This window comes from Coptis chinensis, chromosome 6 (assembly GCF_015680905.1).
Source record: "Coptis chinensis isolate HL-2020 chromosome 6, ASM1568090v1, whole genome shotgun sequence".
Classification (NCBI taxonomy): Eukaryota; Viridiplantae; Streptophyta; class Magnoliopsida; order Ranunculales; family Ranunculaceae; genus Coptis; species Coptis chinensis.
Window position 1 is genome coordinate 93,492,499 of NC_141461.1, and position 17,282 is coordinate 93,509,780.

General features: G+C 36.8%; 2 protein-coding genes across 2 annotated transcripts; one reads left to right on the forward strand and one right to left on the reverse strand.

Annotated features, from left to right (window-relative positions):
* The first annotated feature begins 6,084 nt into the window (after positions 1–6,084).
* LOC147495541 (uncharacterized) lies at positions 6,085–7,245 on the forward strand. Its single transcript, XM_086564007.1, has 2 exons — positions 6,085–6,893; positions 7,004–7,245. The coding sequence occupies exons 1-2, from the start codon at positions 6,299–6,301 to the stop codon at positions 7,060–7,062; spliced, it is 654 nt and encodes a 217-aa protein (XP_086420133.1). The 5' UTR covers positions 6,085–6,298; the 3' UTR covers positions 7,063–7,245.
* Positions 7,246–11,405: 4,160 nt separating this feature from the next.
* Positions 11,406–12,731, reverse strand: LOC147495542 (aspartic proteinase CDR1-like). The gene has a single exon (XM_086568397.1). It carries the CDS (start codon positions 12,729–12,731, stop codon positions 11,406–11,408), a length of 1,326 nt encoding a protein of 441 aa, XP_086424523.1.
* Between the last annotated feature and the right edge of the window lie 4,551 nt (positions 12,732–17,282).

Genomic DNA, 17,282 nt, shown 5'->3' on the forward strand with positions numbered 1-17,282 from the left:
TTGAGGAGACAAGTGGTTGAACGTCGAGGGGATGAGACTTTTGCCTTAGATAGAGGGCGACACTGACAGCAACCCCACCTATGTGATTGGAGATCCCATGAAGTAGGTTCAAAGGGAAAAACAAGTCACCTCGTCACTCTGGTATGCTATTGTCTTTCTTTGAGACGACCCACCCTATGACTAGATAGCATTTTTTGTATACTTTGTATAACTTGAATTTCAATGAGAAAAGAATGAGTTATTTTACTCTTATTGGAATCCATAGTCCATTTGTTTATGAGATAGTGTATTTTAACTGCAATGTACACTTGATAGATATCCACCTACGTGAATGTAGAACTGGGTCGGTTCTTATGAGTATTCAGGCAAGTACTCTAGAGCATTCATGGAACACAGGCAGCGCAGGGGCCAAAAAGCACAACACCGCAGAACATGCATATAATGAAAGAGCAATGTAGGTGCATGTGATCTATTTTACTATAAGGGAATGTTGCTTCAAAGATTTTTTAATCCACCACTTTCACGTATTATAAGACATGTTACCCTATGACTGGTTCAAGCCCGTAAAACACCAGTATCTTATGCATTGTTTTTTCGATTCTCTCTGGCATTTCGTTAACCCATTTCTTTTGTAATATCCTATTCCAAAATAGTGGGGGACTATTAGTATTTTCAAATAGTGGGGGATTGTTGGAATCTCTAGGAGTATTTCTAAATACTAGTTTCGGTGTCTAGTTGGTTTCTTCTTATCTGTTGGTGAAACCGACTTAGAGTTTGAGGATGAGTCTTTATCTTTTAGAGTTTGAAACCGACTTAGAGTGGAAGTGTGAGTCCTTATCCTATCTGGAACCGACCACCTTACCTCTATAAATAGAGGACCTTGCGTCCATATAGAGGATCCCCAGAAAACAGCAACTCACACCTTCAGAGAAACAGAACTCGACCCCATCCTAGTCTTCTTCTCTTCTTACTGTCAGCCGCCAGAGTTATACTGCCGTTCTAGAGGGTAGTTTGTTCTAGTGCAAAGTCAAACTGTTGTTAACCATTGAATCCTGTGAGGAAGACGCCACTGCTGCCTTTCTACACCATTTAAAGGGGCGAAATCTTTCCTTAAGGACAGCCTAATCCGCGCTTTGGTTATTACTTGTTACTTCTATCCTTGTCTCTTATTGTTTTCTTTATTCGGTTACATCAGTTAGTAGATACCGTCGAAAACGTTTGTGAAATAAATGAACTTGAAATCTGTTTCATCAGATAGCACATGCTGATTTTAGGCTCAAGTGATTGCAAGGCTTCCTCGAACGTCCATGAACACTTGAATTAAATGTGTGATTGCATAGAAGATGATTCTCAAAAAAAAAAAAAAAAAAAAAAAGATAAGAGGGGAAAAAAAGCTTCGTTACCTGATACAAACTGAGAGTTAGGAGATAACCCCATCAATTCATCAAACAATTGTTTAAAAAATACATGTTCCAAACATCGGTCATCATTCAAATAAGCGAGAACCATTATTATAAGAACTGAAAGTCTGAGATGAAATCATTGAGTTCAGTTCATGACCGATGGTTCTTTTTGAATAATAGATTTCGAACTTTCCTTCACTGGTTTAGCATATCAAAATTCAATCGAGTTTCATAACTTTCAAAACATTAGCAAGAGAAAATGAAATATTGGCCAAATTGGTGTTGGTCGTTGAGTTCACATTAATCATAATGTTTTCTTCAATCTACACCCCAAAAACAAAGTTGCAAAAAAATTTGGAAATTCATTTGTAAAATGAACATCAATTGAAACAATTAACCAATTAAAATCTCGAGATGAAACAGTCAACCAATCAAGATAATGATTTAGAGATTTGAAACCAAGAGAATGATTTAGAGACTGATTAAACACCCATACCTGATTTAGAGAAGAGAACGATTGTTTTCTTATCTATCCAGGTCTTCTAATTTTTTTTTTTGAGGAATGTTTTAATTGTGAGAGGAGATTTGAGAGAGAGAAAGGGAGAAGAGAAGGCGAAAATGATGGATTCCTGCAATAAAGTCGGTATTAATTGTAATAAAAAAATTAGCATGACATGAGAGCTAGAAAGAGTGGGAGAGAGAGATGAAGAGGAATACGGAAAGAGAAAGGATTTGCATTTATGGTAATTAAAGGATTTAAAGCCATATTTTATATTTATTTATGAGTAATAAATAAGTGGCGTATAATTGAATAGTTGCATAGTTGCGTGTAGTTGATTTTCTATTTGAATTTACACATACATCCTTAATGTACTATGTAATCTTAAGGGTATAAATGATAGTAAATTTTGAAATGATGAAGTAGTCCTTCTTAAAGGCATTGAATAATTTGTTTGAATATTTTATCAACGGTATTTAGTGGTAGAAAAAAGGCTGGTCCAATTTAAATGTTTATGTTAATTATGGTGTACTATACTAATTGAGATATAAAGATTCAAGTTGTATAATTAAAAGTGAAACAAGAAAAATCAATAAAACGAAGTACACTAACTGATACCCAATTACAGACAACAATTTTTTTATTATAAAGATGAGATATTACTCATAATTTAATATGGTTAAGAGATATATATATCTACACTCCTTTTTACTAGACAAGAAGTAAAAAGATTGTAAATATGAAAATTTCAAAAGATTGGTTAGATTGGTTACTTAATAATACTTTTTTCACACACAAGTGAAGATATATTATTAATCTATAATATAAAGAATGTTACAGCCGAGAGATGTGAATTACAACTATTCATCAAGCTACAGGAGGTTCCTAGTCAAATCGATAGTATGTCCTAAACCGGCATTTAACAGATGTGATAAACGAAGGCCTTTAAACTCCATAGTGTTTCTCTTTGACTGAAATGAGATCACTTGATAATACTTAAAGTTTGTGTCATCTTTTTAATGAAAAAAAAAATATTCGAAATGTTACAGTAATGTCGACATATTATTTTGCAATGGAGGTGTACGGTATGCTTCAGGAACGCCTCAGCGCTTCACCCATTGAAGCGTACACTTCCAGTCAATGCTTCTAGGGCGCTTTAGGTACGCCTCCCCCCTAGCGCGCCTCAAGGCCTACGCCTCAAACGCTTTTTAAAACACTGAATATTGGAGCCAAGTCAGGCTACTCACAATCGAGTATTGCATAAGTCCCGATTGCTAGAGTAGCGACCAGTCATAAGATTTTCCATGACATCCCCAAAAACTGCTGGCCACACCTTTAGTTTCAATACTATTAGCCCAAGCCTCAATATACATGACTAGGGCGCTTGCTTGTACTCAACTTCACCGTCGTTCAAATCTAGTCATCTTTGGGTTGTGGAATGCCGATCAAACTGATTTTTGATTGATAATTGGAATTGAGAAATAAAATGCTACGTCTTGTCATTCTTGTGGTTGATCATGAACCATGATTTCCGTGATTTGACATACAAGAAAATCTTGGATTATTTTTTGCCTTGTATATGTAGAAATACAGGGAAAGAACAGGATTGACGGACTAGTTTTTAACAGCCACCAAAATTCTGAGTCATGGGCCAGTACCATTTTCACTTTGAAGATGAAGCAAGACTTTTCGCTTATGAAGTTTTAACCCGAAGGATGTAAAAGAAAAGGTGTACCTTCCATTTCCTAATAAAAACAGTTGAGGGTTTGCTCTGCCTAATCCTAAGTTATCATTCTCAAATAAAAAATAAAGTAGAACATGAATATTTTATCTGTAATGTGTTGTAACTGGCATCTCTCAGAATCATGAATCATCACGGATCAAATAGTTCTCTACTAATGTACAATTTACCAGGAGGAAAGAAACCAAACGCTCAGGGTGCTATGGTCAAGAAATCTATGGGAAAACCTATAATGTGCAAAATTTCCTTGCATGTTGCACAGGAGATTCCATTCATCAAGTAGTTCGATTTCCATTCATCTTGCACTCTTCGACTCCATTCACCTAGGGTAGTATTGTAAGGAATTTATATTTTCTTTCCTTCCCCTAAATATGGTCATTATAGGAAATTCAATATTTTAGGATATATGCTAAATATTGGTTTCTATCTTATACAAGATTGTGCAATATCCTCTGCCTTGCTGGACGGCTGAAATAAAGGAAATCTTAATTGGTAGAATCGGTCCTCTCTCCACCTATAAATAAAAGCTTTTGTTTATCACAAAAACTTAACATCACAAAATTCAACACATTAAGATTTGTAGGCAAGGAGAGAGAAACAGATCTATTCTCTGGCGATTAAAGCATTTAATCAATAACAACATCAGACAGCAGAATCGACAAACTCTCTACATCAGGATGTCTGGAGGTAACATTTAAATTGTTTTTTGATTAATCCTACATGTGATTATTATGTAGTTCACGATCTTAGGATTCATGTTAAGAAATATCTAACATGTGGTATCAGGAGCCAGGTTTTAGAACACATCCATTAGTTAGGATTACTCTGTTTTGCAGCAATTTATTGATCCAACTATTATGGTCTGCATAAATGGTTTATGTTTAGTTTATTCTGCAATTTTAATTAATGCACGACCGTTTGATCGTGAGAAATTTTATCGTTCGACTTCATATTTTGTTACTTACTGTTATCACGTTTTTAATAACACATGCATATTAAAGTCTTCCGTTTATTTACTTCGGGCCTAACAAAATATGTTCTTTAACAGTAAGTATTGGTCACATTATCACACATACAATGGGTTTAATCTCCTTGGTACTTAAATGGTTGCACAAAAACCCCCTATTAGCGAACAAATGTATAAAATCTCTATATTATTTAAAACATAACATCAAAGCCAAAACAGATCAAATACCCCTGTGAAAACTGGGCTGACGTCATCAATTTTTACTTATAATTTCGGCTTAAGGACAAACCGGGTTGACGTCATCCTATGTAAATTTGTATTTACATATGACAATATAAAATTACACAGTCTTCTTAACCTATTTAAATTTAAATTTTCATATGAATTTTTTTTTCATAGGAAAATTTAAATTTATATTCTGTTTGGTGTCGTCGGAAAATTTTCAATCCCAAAAGTTACTATGTAAATTTAAGTTTTCATAGCTCCGATGACTATATAAATATAGTTTTATATATATATGACTATGTAAAAATACATTTACATATATTCTGTCAGGTGTGTCGTGAAATTTTCAATCCCAAAAGTTACTATGTAAATTTAAGTTATTATTATAGCTCCAATGGCTATGCAAATATAGTTTTACATATATATATATATATCTATGTAAAAATACATTTACATATAGTCGGGAAATTTTCAATCCCAAAAGGGTAAAAAAGGAAATAAGATAAAATGGGAAATAAAAGCAGGACCATTTTTATCTCTTTTTTGGAAAACAGGGAGGTTATTTAAAAAGACCTAAATAATAGGGAGGTTATGTGATATGGGTCGATGGGAGGGAGTTTATACTCAACCGAGTTAGAACCAAGGGGCTGAGCCTCATTTCTTGCATTATCACATGATCAATTTACATAATAATCACATATTCTGTTCGTACCTATTAATTGAGGAAGGAGATGACATGACGTCATCACCCATTCAGATGGGCTTTAAGGTTTATTTACTTCGGGCTTAACGTTTTATACAAGTTACTGGTCACATTATCATTTTTTTTTTCTGTTTGTGAATACGATAAAATTTCTCGGGTTTTTTTTTTTTTCAGTACGGTTAGGTTTCACCGGGGACCTTAACTATTAAACACTGAATTTTGGCCCTAATAGTACCATCATGATGTTTAAACTACATATTGTTCAAACGCATGAAGTTTTTAATCGCCCATAGGCGGATTATATTCATACGTCCAAACAATAATTAAGGAGTGTTTTGTTCGCACGTAGACCAAAGATATCCATAGATCTTAATTAGGATAAACATCACTCAATTTTTTATCACCTTGAATATGACGACCTTAGATGGTATAATGTGTAGAAATTATGGTGACTACCCACAGGAGCACCTAAATTTTATGTCGTATATATTCATACACGTGTTGTTTTAATTCAAAGCCTTATTGTATCTCTATTTGCAGTTATCATACCTACCAATCTAAATTAGCATCTTTGCCTCGTGTCACTAAGCTCAATGGAACCAACTTCTTAGAATGGAAAGAGCAAGTTGAGTTCACATTGGGGCTACTTGAACTGGATATCGCTCTTCTTAATGATAAGCCACCTCCACTTACGAAAAGAAAGTACGGTGAGGAAAAGAATCTCCTTAATACTTGGGAGAGGTCTGACAGACTAAGCATTATGTTTTTGCGAATGACTATTGCTACCAACATCAAAACATCCCTTCCTAAATCTGAGAATGCTAAGGACTACATGCAGTCCATTCAAGATAGGTTTAAGACTGTAGACAAATCCCTTGCTGGGAAACTAATGGCAAATCTTACAACCATGAAGTTTGATGGCACTCGCTTAATGCATGAGCATGTCATTGAGATGACCAACCTTGCAGCAAAACTAAAGAATTTGGGACTATCAGTGGATGAGGCTTTTCTCGTCCAATTTATCCTGAATAGTTTACCTCCTCAGTATGGGCCTTTCCAAATTCATTACAACACTATTACAGACAAGTGGACAATGAATGAATTGGCTAACAAATTAGTTCAAGAGGAGGTTAGGCTGAATCAACAAGGTATTAAAGTAGCTCATCTTGTTCACGGAGCTGGACACAAAGCTGGGAGAAATCATAATTCAGGCCATAAAAGGGCACCACCCAGATCTAATGAGGCTAGTCAAAACCCCAAGAAGACAAAGAAGGAAGATGTATGCAAATTTTGCAAGAAACCTGGACACTTTCAGGCAGACTGCCCTAAACGCAAAGAATGGTTCAAAAAGAAAGGTAACCCCATGGGTTTCATAAGTTATTTCGAATCAAATCTTACTTATGCTTCTTCTGATACTTGGTGGATTGACACCGGTGCTAATGTTCATGTTTCCAACTCAATACAGGGATTCCTTACGATCCAAACCACAAACCCAAGAGAGAACTTCCTTTTCATGGGAAATAAAGACAAAGCTCCAGTTGAAGCTATTGGAACCTTTCGTCTTGTTTTAGATAGCGGTTATCAGTTAGACTTATGTCAAACTCTTTATGTTCCGTCTATTTCCCGTAATTTGGTTTCAGTAAGTGCACTTGATAAAGTTGGTTATTCGTTTGAAGTAGGAAATGGTATTTTCAGCTTATTCAAAAATTCTAGTCGAATTGGTTCTGGAATTTTGATTGAAGGTCTATACAAGTTTCATTTTGATAATCAAATTGCTGAAACCACCCATCTTACCCTGCATTTTAAGGAAACAAAACGAGAGTCATCTTCAAATGACTCTTATTTCTTGTGGCATAAAAGATTGGGTCACATATCCAGTGAAAGAATCAAACGATTAGTAAAAGATGGTGTCCTTCCGAAGCTAAATTTTACTAATATTAATGTATGTGTGGATTGTATTAAAGGAAAAACAACAAAACACACAAAGAAAGGAGCCACAATAAGTACCCAGCTTATTGAAATAATTCATACAGATATTTGCGGACCTTTTGACGTTCCAACCTTTGGGAGAGAAAAGTATTTCATTACCTTTATTGATGATTACTCACGTTACTGTTATCTATACTTGTTGCATGACAAATCTCAGTCTGTAGATGTTGTACAAGTGTTCATTACTGAAGTCGAACGACAACTCGACAGAAAAGTGAAAATCATAAGGTCTGATAGAGGTGGTGAGTTTTATGGAAGGTATGACGAAACAGGACAACATCCTGGACCTTTTGCAAAACTACTCCAAAAGTTTGGAATTGTTGCCCAATACACAACGCCTGGTTCTCCATGGCAGAATTGTGTAGCTGAAAGGCAAAATCGTACATATATGGAAATGGTTAGATCCATGATGAGTCATGCTAACTTACCTATATCCTTGTGGATGGATGCTTTACGCACAACTGTTTATATCCTGAACAGGGTTCCCAGTAAGGTAGTTCCAAAAACACCTTTTGAACTATGGAAAGGATGAAAACCTAGTTTAAGACATCTCCAAGTATGGGGTTGTCCAGCTGAGGCTAGAATCTACAATCCACATGAAAAGAAATTAGACTTTAAAATGATTAGTGGTTACTTTATAGGTTTCCCAGAAAAGTCCAAAGGATTTAGGTTCTACTGTCCTAACCATAGTACGAGAATTGTTGAAACCAATAATGCCAAATTCTTTGAGAATGGCAAAATTAGTGGGAGTAATAAACTCAAGATGTGATCATTCAGGAAATAAAGGTACCTATTATTTTCCCCTCTATTCCGAAAGATATTGGAAACCCTCCTGTTGTTGAACCTTTTCACAATGAGGAAAACCCAATAAATGATCAACAACTCCATAATGATATTATCGCCAACCAACACATGGATGAAGCACCAGAGGAACCATCATTAAGAAGGTCTCAAGGAGAAAAGAGATCCGCTATTTCCAATGATTACATGCTTTACCAAGTTGAATATGAAGAATGGACAATTAAAGACCCGATTTCTTATTCACAAGCCATTAAGGATGTTAATTCTAGTAAATGGATTGAAGCCATGAAAGATGAACTGAAATCTATGGATGAAAATAAAGTATGGAAAGTTGTTCAATTGCCTCCAGGACACAAACCAGTTGGCAGTAAATGGGTCTTCAAGACCAAACGCGACTGTAAATGCAATATTGAATGATATAAAGCTAGACTTGTTGCCAAAGGTTTTAATCAGAAAGAAGGCATTGATTATACTGAGACATTTTCCCCTGTGTCCAGGAAGGATTCTCTTAGAATCATCATGGCATTAGTAGCTCACTATGACCTCGAGTTACATCAAATGGATGTGAAAATCGCCTTTCTTAATGGAAACTTAGACGAAAAAGTCTACATGAGTCAACCTGAAGGCTTCAAAATTGAAGGTCAGGAAGACATGGTCTGCAAACTTAAGAAATCAATACATGGACTGAAATAAGCTTCGAGGCAGTGGTATCTAAAGGTTCATGAAATCATTACGCAATTCGATTTCAAAGAAAACATAGTTGGCCCTTGCATATATCTCAAGATCAATGGGAGTAAGTTTATATTTTTGGTTTTGTATGTTGATGACATATTACTGGCTAGTAGCGACCTTGGTTTATTACATGCTACAAAGGATTATCTCTTTGAGAACTTTGAAATGAAAGATATGGGTGAGGTTTCTTATGTGATAGGAATAGAAATATTCCGTGATAGGTCACTTGGTATTTTGGGATTGTCTCAGAAAGCATATATTGACAAAGTTCTAGAGCGATTTGGCATGATGACATGTTCCTCTAGCCCTGTTCCACTGCATAAAGAAGACAAGCTTGATCTTGAGCAGTGTCCACAGAACTCTTTGGAACGTAAAGAAATGGAAAAATATCATTATGCTTATCTTGTAGGGAGTTTGATGTATGCATAGGTCTGTACAAGACCTGACATTAGTCATGCTGTTGGCGTACTTGGTAGATTTTAGAGTAACCCAGGAATTGTTCATTGGAAAGTTGCAAAGAAAGTGCTGAGATACCTCAAGGGAACAAGAAATTATATGCTCACATACAAAAAATGAAATCACCTACAGGTGATTGGTTATTCAGATTCAGATTTTGCTGGATGTCCTGACACTAGACTTTGCACTCTTGGCTATGTGTATCTCTTATGTGGAGGTGCAATATCATGGAAAAGCCATAAATCTGAGTTGCTTTACACATCCACCATGATGGTTGAATACGTGGCATGTTATGAGGCTACAATTTAGGGAACATGGTTGCGTAATTTTGTCTCTCAATTCAACGCTTTGAGTTTCATCTCTAAGTCATTAACACTCTATTGTGACAATGAAGCTGCAACCTTCTTCTCCAAACATGACATGATATCTAAGGGAGCCAAACACATGGACCTTAAATATCTATCACTGAAGCAAGATGGTAAATTAAAGAAAATTGTCATTGAGTCTATACGTACATATTACATGGTCGTAGACATATTCACGGAAGGACTACCTCCAAAGACATTTCAGGGACATACTGAAAGCATGGGTCTTGAAGATAGTTCTTAATTAACATTTTCTGCTTTTATTTATGTACTTGTATTTGACATTTATTGAGCTCTTAAAGCAATTCTACATCTGCTATTTCTGTTTTCCATTGTGCACACATTTACGTTTGGGTGAATGATAACAGAAATAGTCTTTAAACAAAAACATTATGAGACCATTACGTAAATCTCCTATTACGGTCTAACTATGAAAGTTGTAAATGACGTAGTACATGGAAGTAAGCATGTTACAAAATAATGTGTGCACGCCATGACTCCCATTGACAACCGAATTAGCCACGACACTTATGATAACCAACTAAAGAAGTGTTTAGCATATAATGTGAGCCTTATGATTCCTATCACTAATGGATCTTCCTATTGACCAAGTGGGAGACTGTAAGGAATTTATATTTTCTTTCCTTCCCCTAAATATGGTAATTATAGGAAATCCAATATTTTAGGATATATACTAAATATCGGTTTCTATCTTGTACAGGATTGTGCAATATCCTCTGCCTTGATGGACGGCTGAAATAAAGGAAATCCTAATTGGTAGAATCGGTCCTCTCTCTACCTATAAATAAAAGCTTTTGTTCATTACAAAAACTTAACTTCACAAAATTCAACACATTAAGATTTGTAGACAAGGAGAGAGAAACATATCTATTCTCTGGCGATTAAAGCATTCAATCAATAATAACATCAGACAGCAGAATCGACAAGCTCTCTACATCAGGATGTCTAGAGGTAACATTTAAATTGTTTTTTGATTAATCCTACATGTGATTATTATGTAGTTCACGATCTTAGGATTCATGTTAAGAAATATCTAACAAGTATAAATATTACTCTTTCTGCTTCAAACGAAAAACAAAAAAACCTTTCGGAGTAGTATAAATATTTTACTTAACATACTTGCACAGTCGTACCTTCGCATCATATTTACCTCATACTTTCAGGTGCCGGATTTTAGTGTCCTAATCAGAGGTGCTTGTGAATGCCTAAAACGAACTTTGGGGTGGGTCTAGATGAATAATCTGTGTCAAGTTGAGGGGCCAAAACTGATTTTTTTCCGAGTAATGTCTATGTTGATCGACCAATATACCAAATAATCAATTTGATTCGAAATAATGAACATTGACAAAAAAGGATGAAAAAATAATGTAAACTTGATGACCTAAGGAAATTGCACTGTTTTCCTAACCATAGCCAACATTATAATTTTGTTGTTGATACTGTCCAAATATTATGGACTTATTATCTGTTGGAGACAGAGCCAGACAATTGCAATGACAATAATCAATCCAAGTCATCATCACAATAGTTTAGCTGAAAAGAAATAACATTGTTTTCCCAATCATAGCCAACATTATAGTTTTGTTGTTGAAAGCTTCCTAGTACGGACCTATCATCTGTTGGAAGCATAGCCAGGCAGACAGTATTAGGATCAGTTTGTATCCATGTATTCCATTCGGGTAATGCCATATCTGCATCTTTGAAATGAAACGTTACCGATTGAGAGGGCAAATAAGCAGTCCTATAGCATAGTTGGAACGATTTATGTGGATGATCTACTCTGACATAATCTACTATTTTTACCATCTCATCGATCAATATATTTAAGCCGGTCCTGTTGAGATGAGTAAATTCTGCACCTGAATCAATGAAAACCCCTCCTGTTTCATTATAATCACCTTTCACACTAAAAGTCCCTTCTGGAATAGGAATTCTCGAGCCACTGATACTTATGCCTTCTAAGTCTATGAAATAACTTGAATCATCCAAATTCTTAAACGATAGTAGAGGAGTTTTGAGCCCAGTTATGGAAGCGGCCTTGCCGAACTTTATATATCCTGTTGTAGAATAAACATCATAAAATGCAAAGCAATATGCAAATTGCTTGATAGCCAATTGCGTCACTAATGATTCAGGTTCTCTATTCAGACCAATAACTCCAGGAAATTTCTCTTTGCTAGAGGTGTCAGTATTTTCGTGGCCACAACCAAAGACAACGGGACAAATGAAGTAGCCATTACTATCCTTGAAGCTAAATGTATCTTCTGCAATATCCCCAACTGTGGAGGTCCCGTCTGCATAGCTTTCTTCATACTGACATTGATCTCCTAAACCACATACCCCGCTTCCTCGCTGTACAGGGCACCTAGCATCTGCACATGACAACACTTTAAAAGTAGATGAGTTACTAGGGTCAAATAAGGGTATGGACTGGTTGTAACATAAATTGCAAGGACTACATTGTAGCCAAATTAGGTTACTTCCTGTATCAATTAGCGAGTAAGTTTGAACAAGCGGGGTTCCAATAAAGTATGGCATAACATACCCGCCTCTTATTGGCCATGTATAACTGTTTATAGAATTAGGGGAGACTTTGTTGGATAACAAGGTATTAAAATATTGGTTTCGAGCCAAGGAACGAACAACTGCAGCTTGAATTCGATCGAATCTGGTCAAGTTTGGGTTGTAAAAGGGTGATTGTGGAGAGTCAATGTGGAAAATGCGTGCTGAGAAACCAGTTGATATAGATGTGGCAACGAAAAAGGATGAAAAACAAGAAATAGAGATCAGTGAAATGAGAACAAGACGAAGCGATTGACCAGAAGACATTGCCACAGACAGTAGTAGTAGGAACCCAAAATAGTGTACTTATAAAGTATTAGGAAATGTTTTCGCAAATCTTGGTTTTAAAGATGTTACTTCATTTGGATTGAGGACAGATAAGCAGAGACCATAATGTAATTTATCTAGACAGCTAGAGTGGAAACGTTAGTTTCTCTTTTCGGAAACAATAATAGGCTGAATTCGTAGAACTGATACCCTAAACTTCACATTGAATTCGTTCAGTTTGTGGGATGATCATCATACCGACTTTTAATTGATAATTTGAAGTGCAGTGAGAATTAAACCGCTACCTCTTGTTGGTGGATCATGAACCATGATTGTAGTGAGTGAGAATGAGATTGATTTCTGAAATAATATCGTGTTATGTGATTTCACATACTAGAAAATCTTGTGTTAATCTGTTACCCTAATACCTTATATTCGAGTAATTCTATTTATGATGGAATAGATTATGTTTTCATATAGTAGAAAATATTCGATTATTTTTGCTTAAGTCACGTCATCAGTAACGAAAAGCCAGCACGCGCGCAACACTAATCAATCGGCGTCCTTAAGTTTATTGATCATAGCCAACATTGTAATTTTGTTGTTGAAAGTTTCCCAGTACGGACCTACCTTCTGTTGGAAACATGGCCAAGCGAACAATATTATCATCATCTATATTTATCCATGGTATTCCATTTGGGTAACCGTAAATCTGCACCTTTGAAATGAAACGTTATGTAGTGAGAGGGGAAATAAGCACCCTTGTAGCATAGTTCGAATGATTTCTTCGGATCATCTACTCTATCCCGATTTATTTTTCTGGCCATTTCGTATCTCAATATATAAAAGGCCGTCTTGTTGAGAAGAGTTAATGACGTTCCCGAATCAATGATAAATCCTCCTGTTTCATTACGTTTACCGTTCACACTAAAAGTTCCTTCTGGAATTGGAAGTCTCGTGTCATAGATACTTATGCCTTCCAAGTCCAAGAAATAAGCATACTCATCCCAATTCTTTACCGATACTATCTAATGGAGTTTTTGATCCAGTTATTTTTTTTTTTTTTTTGCTGGGTAAGTTTAATTGTATTAAAAAAATAAAGTACAAAAGGTGTTTAGGGAGGCAACATGCTGCACTCTCTAAGGTCAAACTCAATCTATCAAGCTATTACTTCCATTTCTTACGATGGAGTAAAATACATTTCACTGGAATCGTAGAATGTTTGGAAAGGGCCTTCCCATTTGTGAATCCAAACCGGGTTTGCCTTCAAAACAGTTCGTCATTGGCTGCGAGGGTTGTACCAACCTTTGCTAGGGCGTCGGCGATGATATTTCCTTCCACGAAGATAGTGGTTATCTTGAGTTGCCGGGTGGCAAAGCGATTGCAATTTGTCCATCTTGCTTCAAGTTGCCATGGCACACCGCCACCAAGAACACTTTTGATGCAACTCGAAGTCCGTCTCTACCCAAAGCCTTAACCAACCTCTAGATATAGCCATTTCTACACCTTCAAGGATAGCTATACATTCGCCTGAAGCTTGTTGCCACTCCAATACTTTTCCACATTGTCATCTTGAAATCCCCCATTCTTCCTCTATAAGAGACACCAATGCCCTTGTAGGCCTGGATTACCGAAAGCAGCGCCATCGATTTTAGTTTGAGTACATCAGGTTCGGGGGAATCCAAATACATGATTTAATCTTTGGTGCACACTTTTCTCTAGGGCTAACATCCAGGCTGTAGAACTGAGTTTTCAAACCTAGATCGGTAATGTGGCTTCTAGATAGGTTTGATGTGGTCTTTACTTGAGTTCTAACATAGTATTTGCATTCTACTATATTAGGTCTCTTTTCATCAAACAAAACCCTATTTCTTTGTTTCCATATGCTAGCGAGGCAGACCACCATACTTGCATTCCACAAGTTCTTGACCTAGGACTCCATCACTGGTGCATACTTAGAGCATCTTCAAGATTCATAACAGTATTCACCTTGAAAGTCTGCTGAAATCCATTGCCATAACAGTTTAGAAATGGGATGCTTTTAAGAGGTGGTCGTTTGTTTCAGGTCCCTGCTTACACAGTCCGCAACAAGATGCCAAGTGCACACCTAATTTTTGTACCCTTTCATCAGTAGCAACCCCTTTTTGTAATATTTTCCATACTAAAGCAGCAGGTCTCGGGTGGATGTGGCAATTCCAAATAAATTTGCTCCACGTAACCAAGGGCTTCTTCTTTCGAATCTCATGATATGCAGATTTTGTAGTAAAATTCCCTTTCATGTCAGGGCACCACACTATATAATCATTAAATTTTGGGCTACATTTCTGCACAGTATTCACTCCCACATGCACACTCTCCATCAGCTCTTGTAGAACAATAGGGATATTCCATCCGTCTTCTTCTAAGAGGTCACACACTTTAGCTCTACACCCTTTCAATTCTTGGGAGGTGATATTTAGTAGCTGCTTGAGAGACTTGTTACCCAGCCAATTGCTTCTCCACAAGTCTGTGTTCTTTCCATCTGCTATCACACATTGGGATCTTGGGACCACTTCTTCCAAAGCTTCCTTGATTCCAGTCCAGATGGAGGTAGGCTTATGATAATTAGCCATTTCACCATCCTTGTTGATGTACTTAGCTCTCATGAAAATGCCCAAGTCACTATCCCCTTCAAGTACTTCCCATGCTATTTTCATTAACATGGCTTTGTTTATATCTTTAAGCCTTCTTAGGCCAAGGCCCCTTCATCGAAAGGTTTACACACTTTTGTGACTCACAGTTACCCCCCTTTTTAATAGTAGGGTCCCCCGACCAAAGGAAATTTTTCATAAACCGCCTCGGCTTCCTTGATTTCTGACATAGGCCATTTATATATGGCCATGTTGTAGATAGGGATGCTGCAGAGAATTGATCTGATTAATGTAACCCTTCCTTGGAAAGAGAGCATTCTACCCCTCCACCTATTCAGTTTTTTCTTCATTCTATCCAGCACTGGAGTTATACAAGCCCTAGTAATCTTACCCTGATGCAAGGGTATGCCGAGGTACCTCTCGGGTAAGGCTCCTTCCACCATATTTAACTCCTGCAGAACTTTCTCTTTTCTATCATCTGTGAAGCTACCAAAGAAGACCTTACTCTTTGATTTATTTATATGTTGCCCCGATGCCTGTTGGTATCTTTCTAGGACAGAATTGAGCTTTCTGATTCCTCTGATCCCACCATTAGCAAAGATGATGATGTCATATGCAAAGAAGAGGTGACTAGGAGCTTCCACCTTTTGTAAGCAAGTTAGAGGCTTCAGAAGTTTCATAGACCTCAAATAGTGTAGAGCCCTGCTCAGGTTATCTTCTGCAATTGCAAAGAGAAGTGGAGACAAGGGATCACCTTGTTTTAACCCTCTTTTCATGGCAAAATATCCCACTGGACCTCCATTCAGTAGAATTGAGATATATGCAAACTTCAATATTGTTTTCATCCACCTGATCCAAGTATCGGCAAACCCAAGTTTTCCCATCACTTGAAAAAGGAATTCCCAATTCATGGTGTCATAAGCCTGGGTTATATCAAGCTTAAGTGCCACAGTCCCTCCATATTTTTTCTTCTGCATCTCATTTATTAATTCTGAGGCCAGACAAATGCTTGCTTGTGAGGATCTCCCTGGTACAAACCCTGTCTGTTCTCTTGTGATAAGTTTCTCAGCCATAGTATTGAGTCTCAACTGAAGAAGCTTGGTGATTATCTTGAAGAAGTTGCCCATACAGATAGGCCTGTACTGGCTCAATTTTTTGGCTTCCTTATCCTTGGGTATCAAAGCGATGAAGTTTGAATTTAACCCTTTTGGCAAGCATCCTTGAGCAAAGAATGATTGTACTGCCGCACAAACATCTATTTTGATGATTCCCCAACAACTAAAGTAAAAGTGCCCCTGGAATCCATCGGGTCTAGGAGAGCTATCTGCCTTCATGGAGAAAACCGTTGCCTGTATCTCATCATAATCAGGGATCTTTGTAAGAAACTGGTTATCATTTTCATCAACTAGTTTAGGGACTAGACTCAGCAGCTCAGGGTCTTCATTAACTTGGTTTTCCTGAAATTTTCCTTCATAAAAACTAGTGACATGCTCTTTAATCTGCTCTTGTTCTTTAAGAATGGTCCCATCCTCTTTCATAATCTCTGTAATCATGGCAGCACCTTGATGCATCTTACAGATGTTATGGAAATAGGCCGAGTTTCTGTCACCAGCCACATCGAAATGAGTTATACTCTTTTGCTTAAGTAGAGAAGCTCGATTTTCTCTTGCTGTATCCAACTCCATTTCTTTGAATCATACATCCCAAATACATCAACATCGATCTTTGCTGGGTCTGCCATGTCTTGCCTTCTTGATAACTCAACTTGTGCTTTTCTTATATTCAGATCCACATGCCCAAAAATCTCAGAGTTCCACTTCTTGAGTTCTAGTTTAAGTCTCTGCAGCTTTCTCATGACAGTGATAATAGGGGGGAGGTGGCCATCAAACTCTTGATTCCAATTATGCCTAACAAGGGTTAA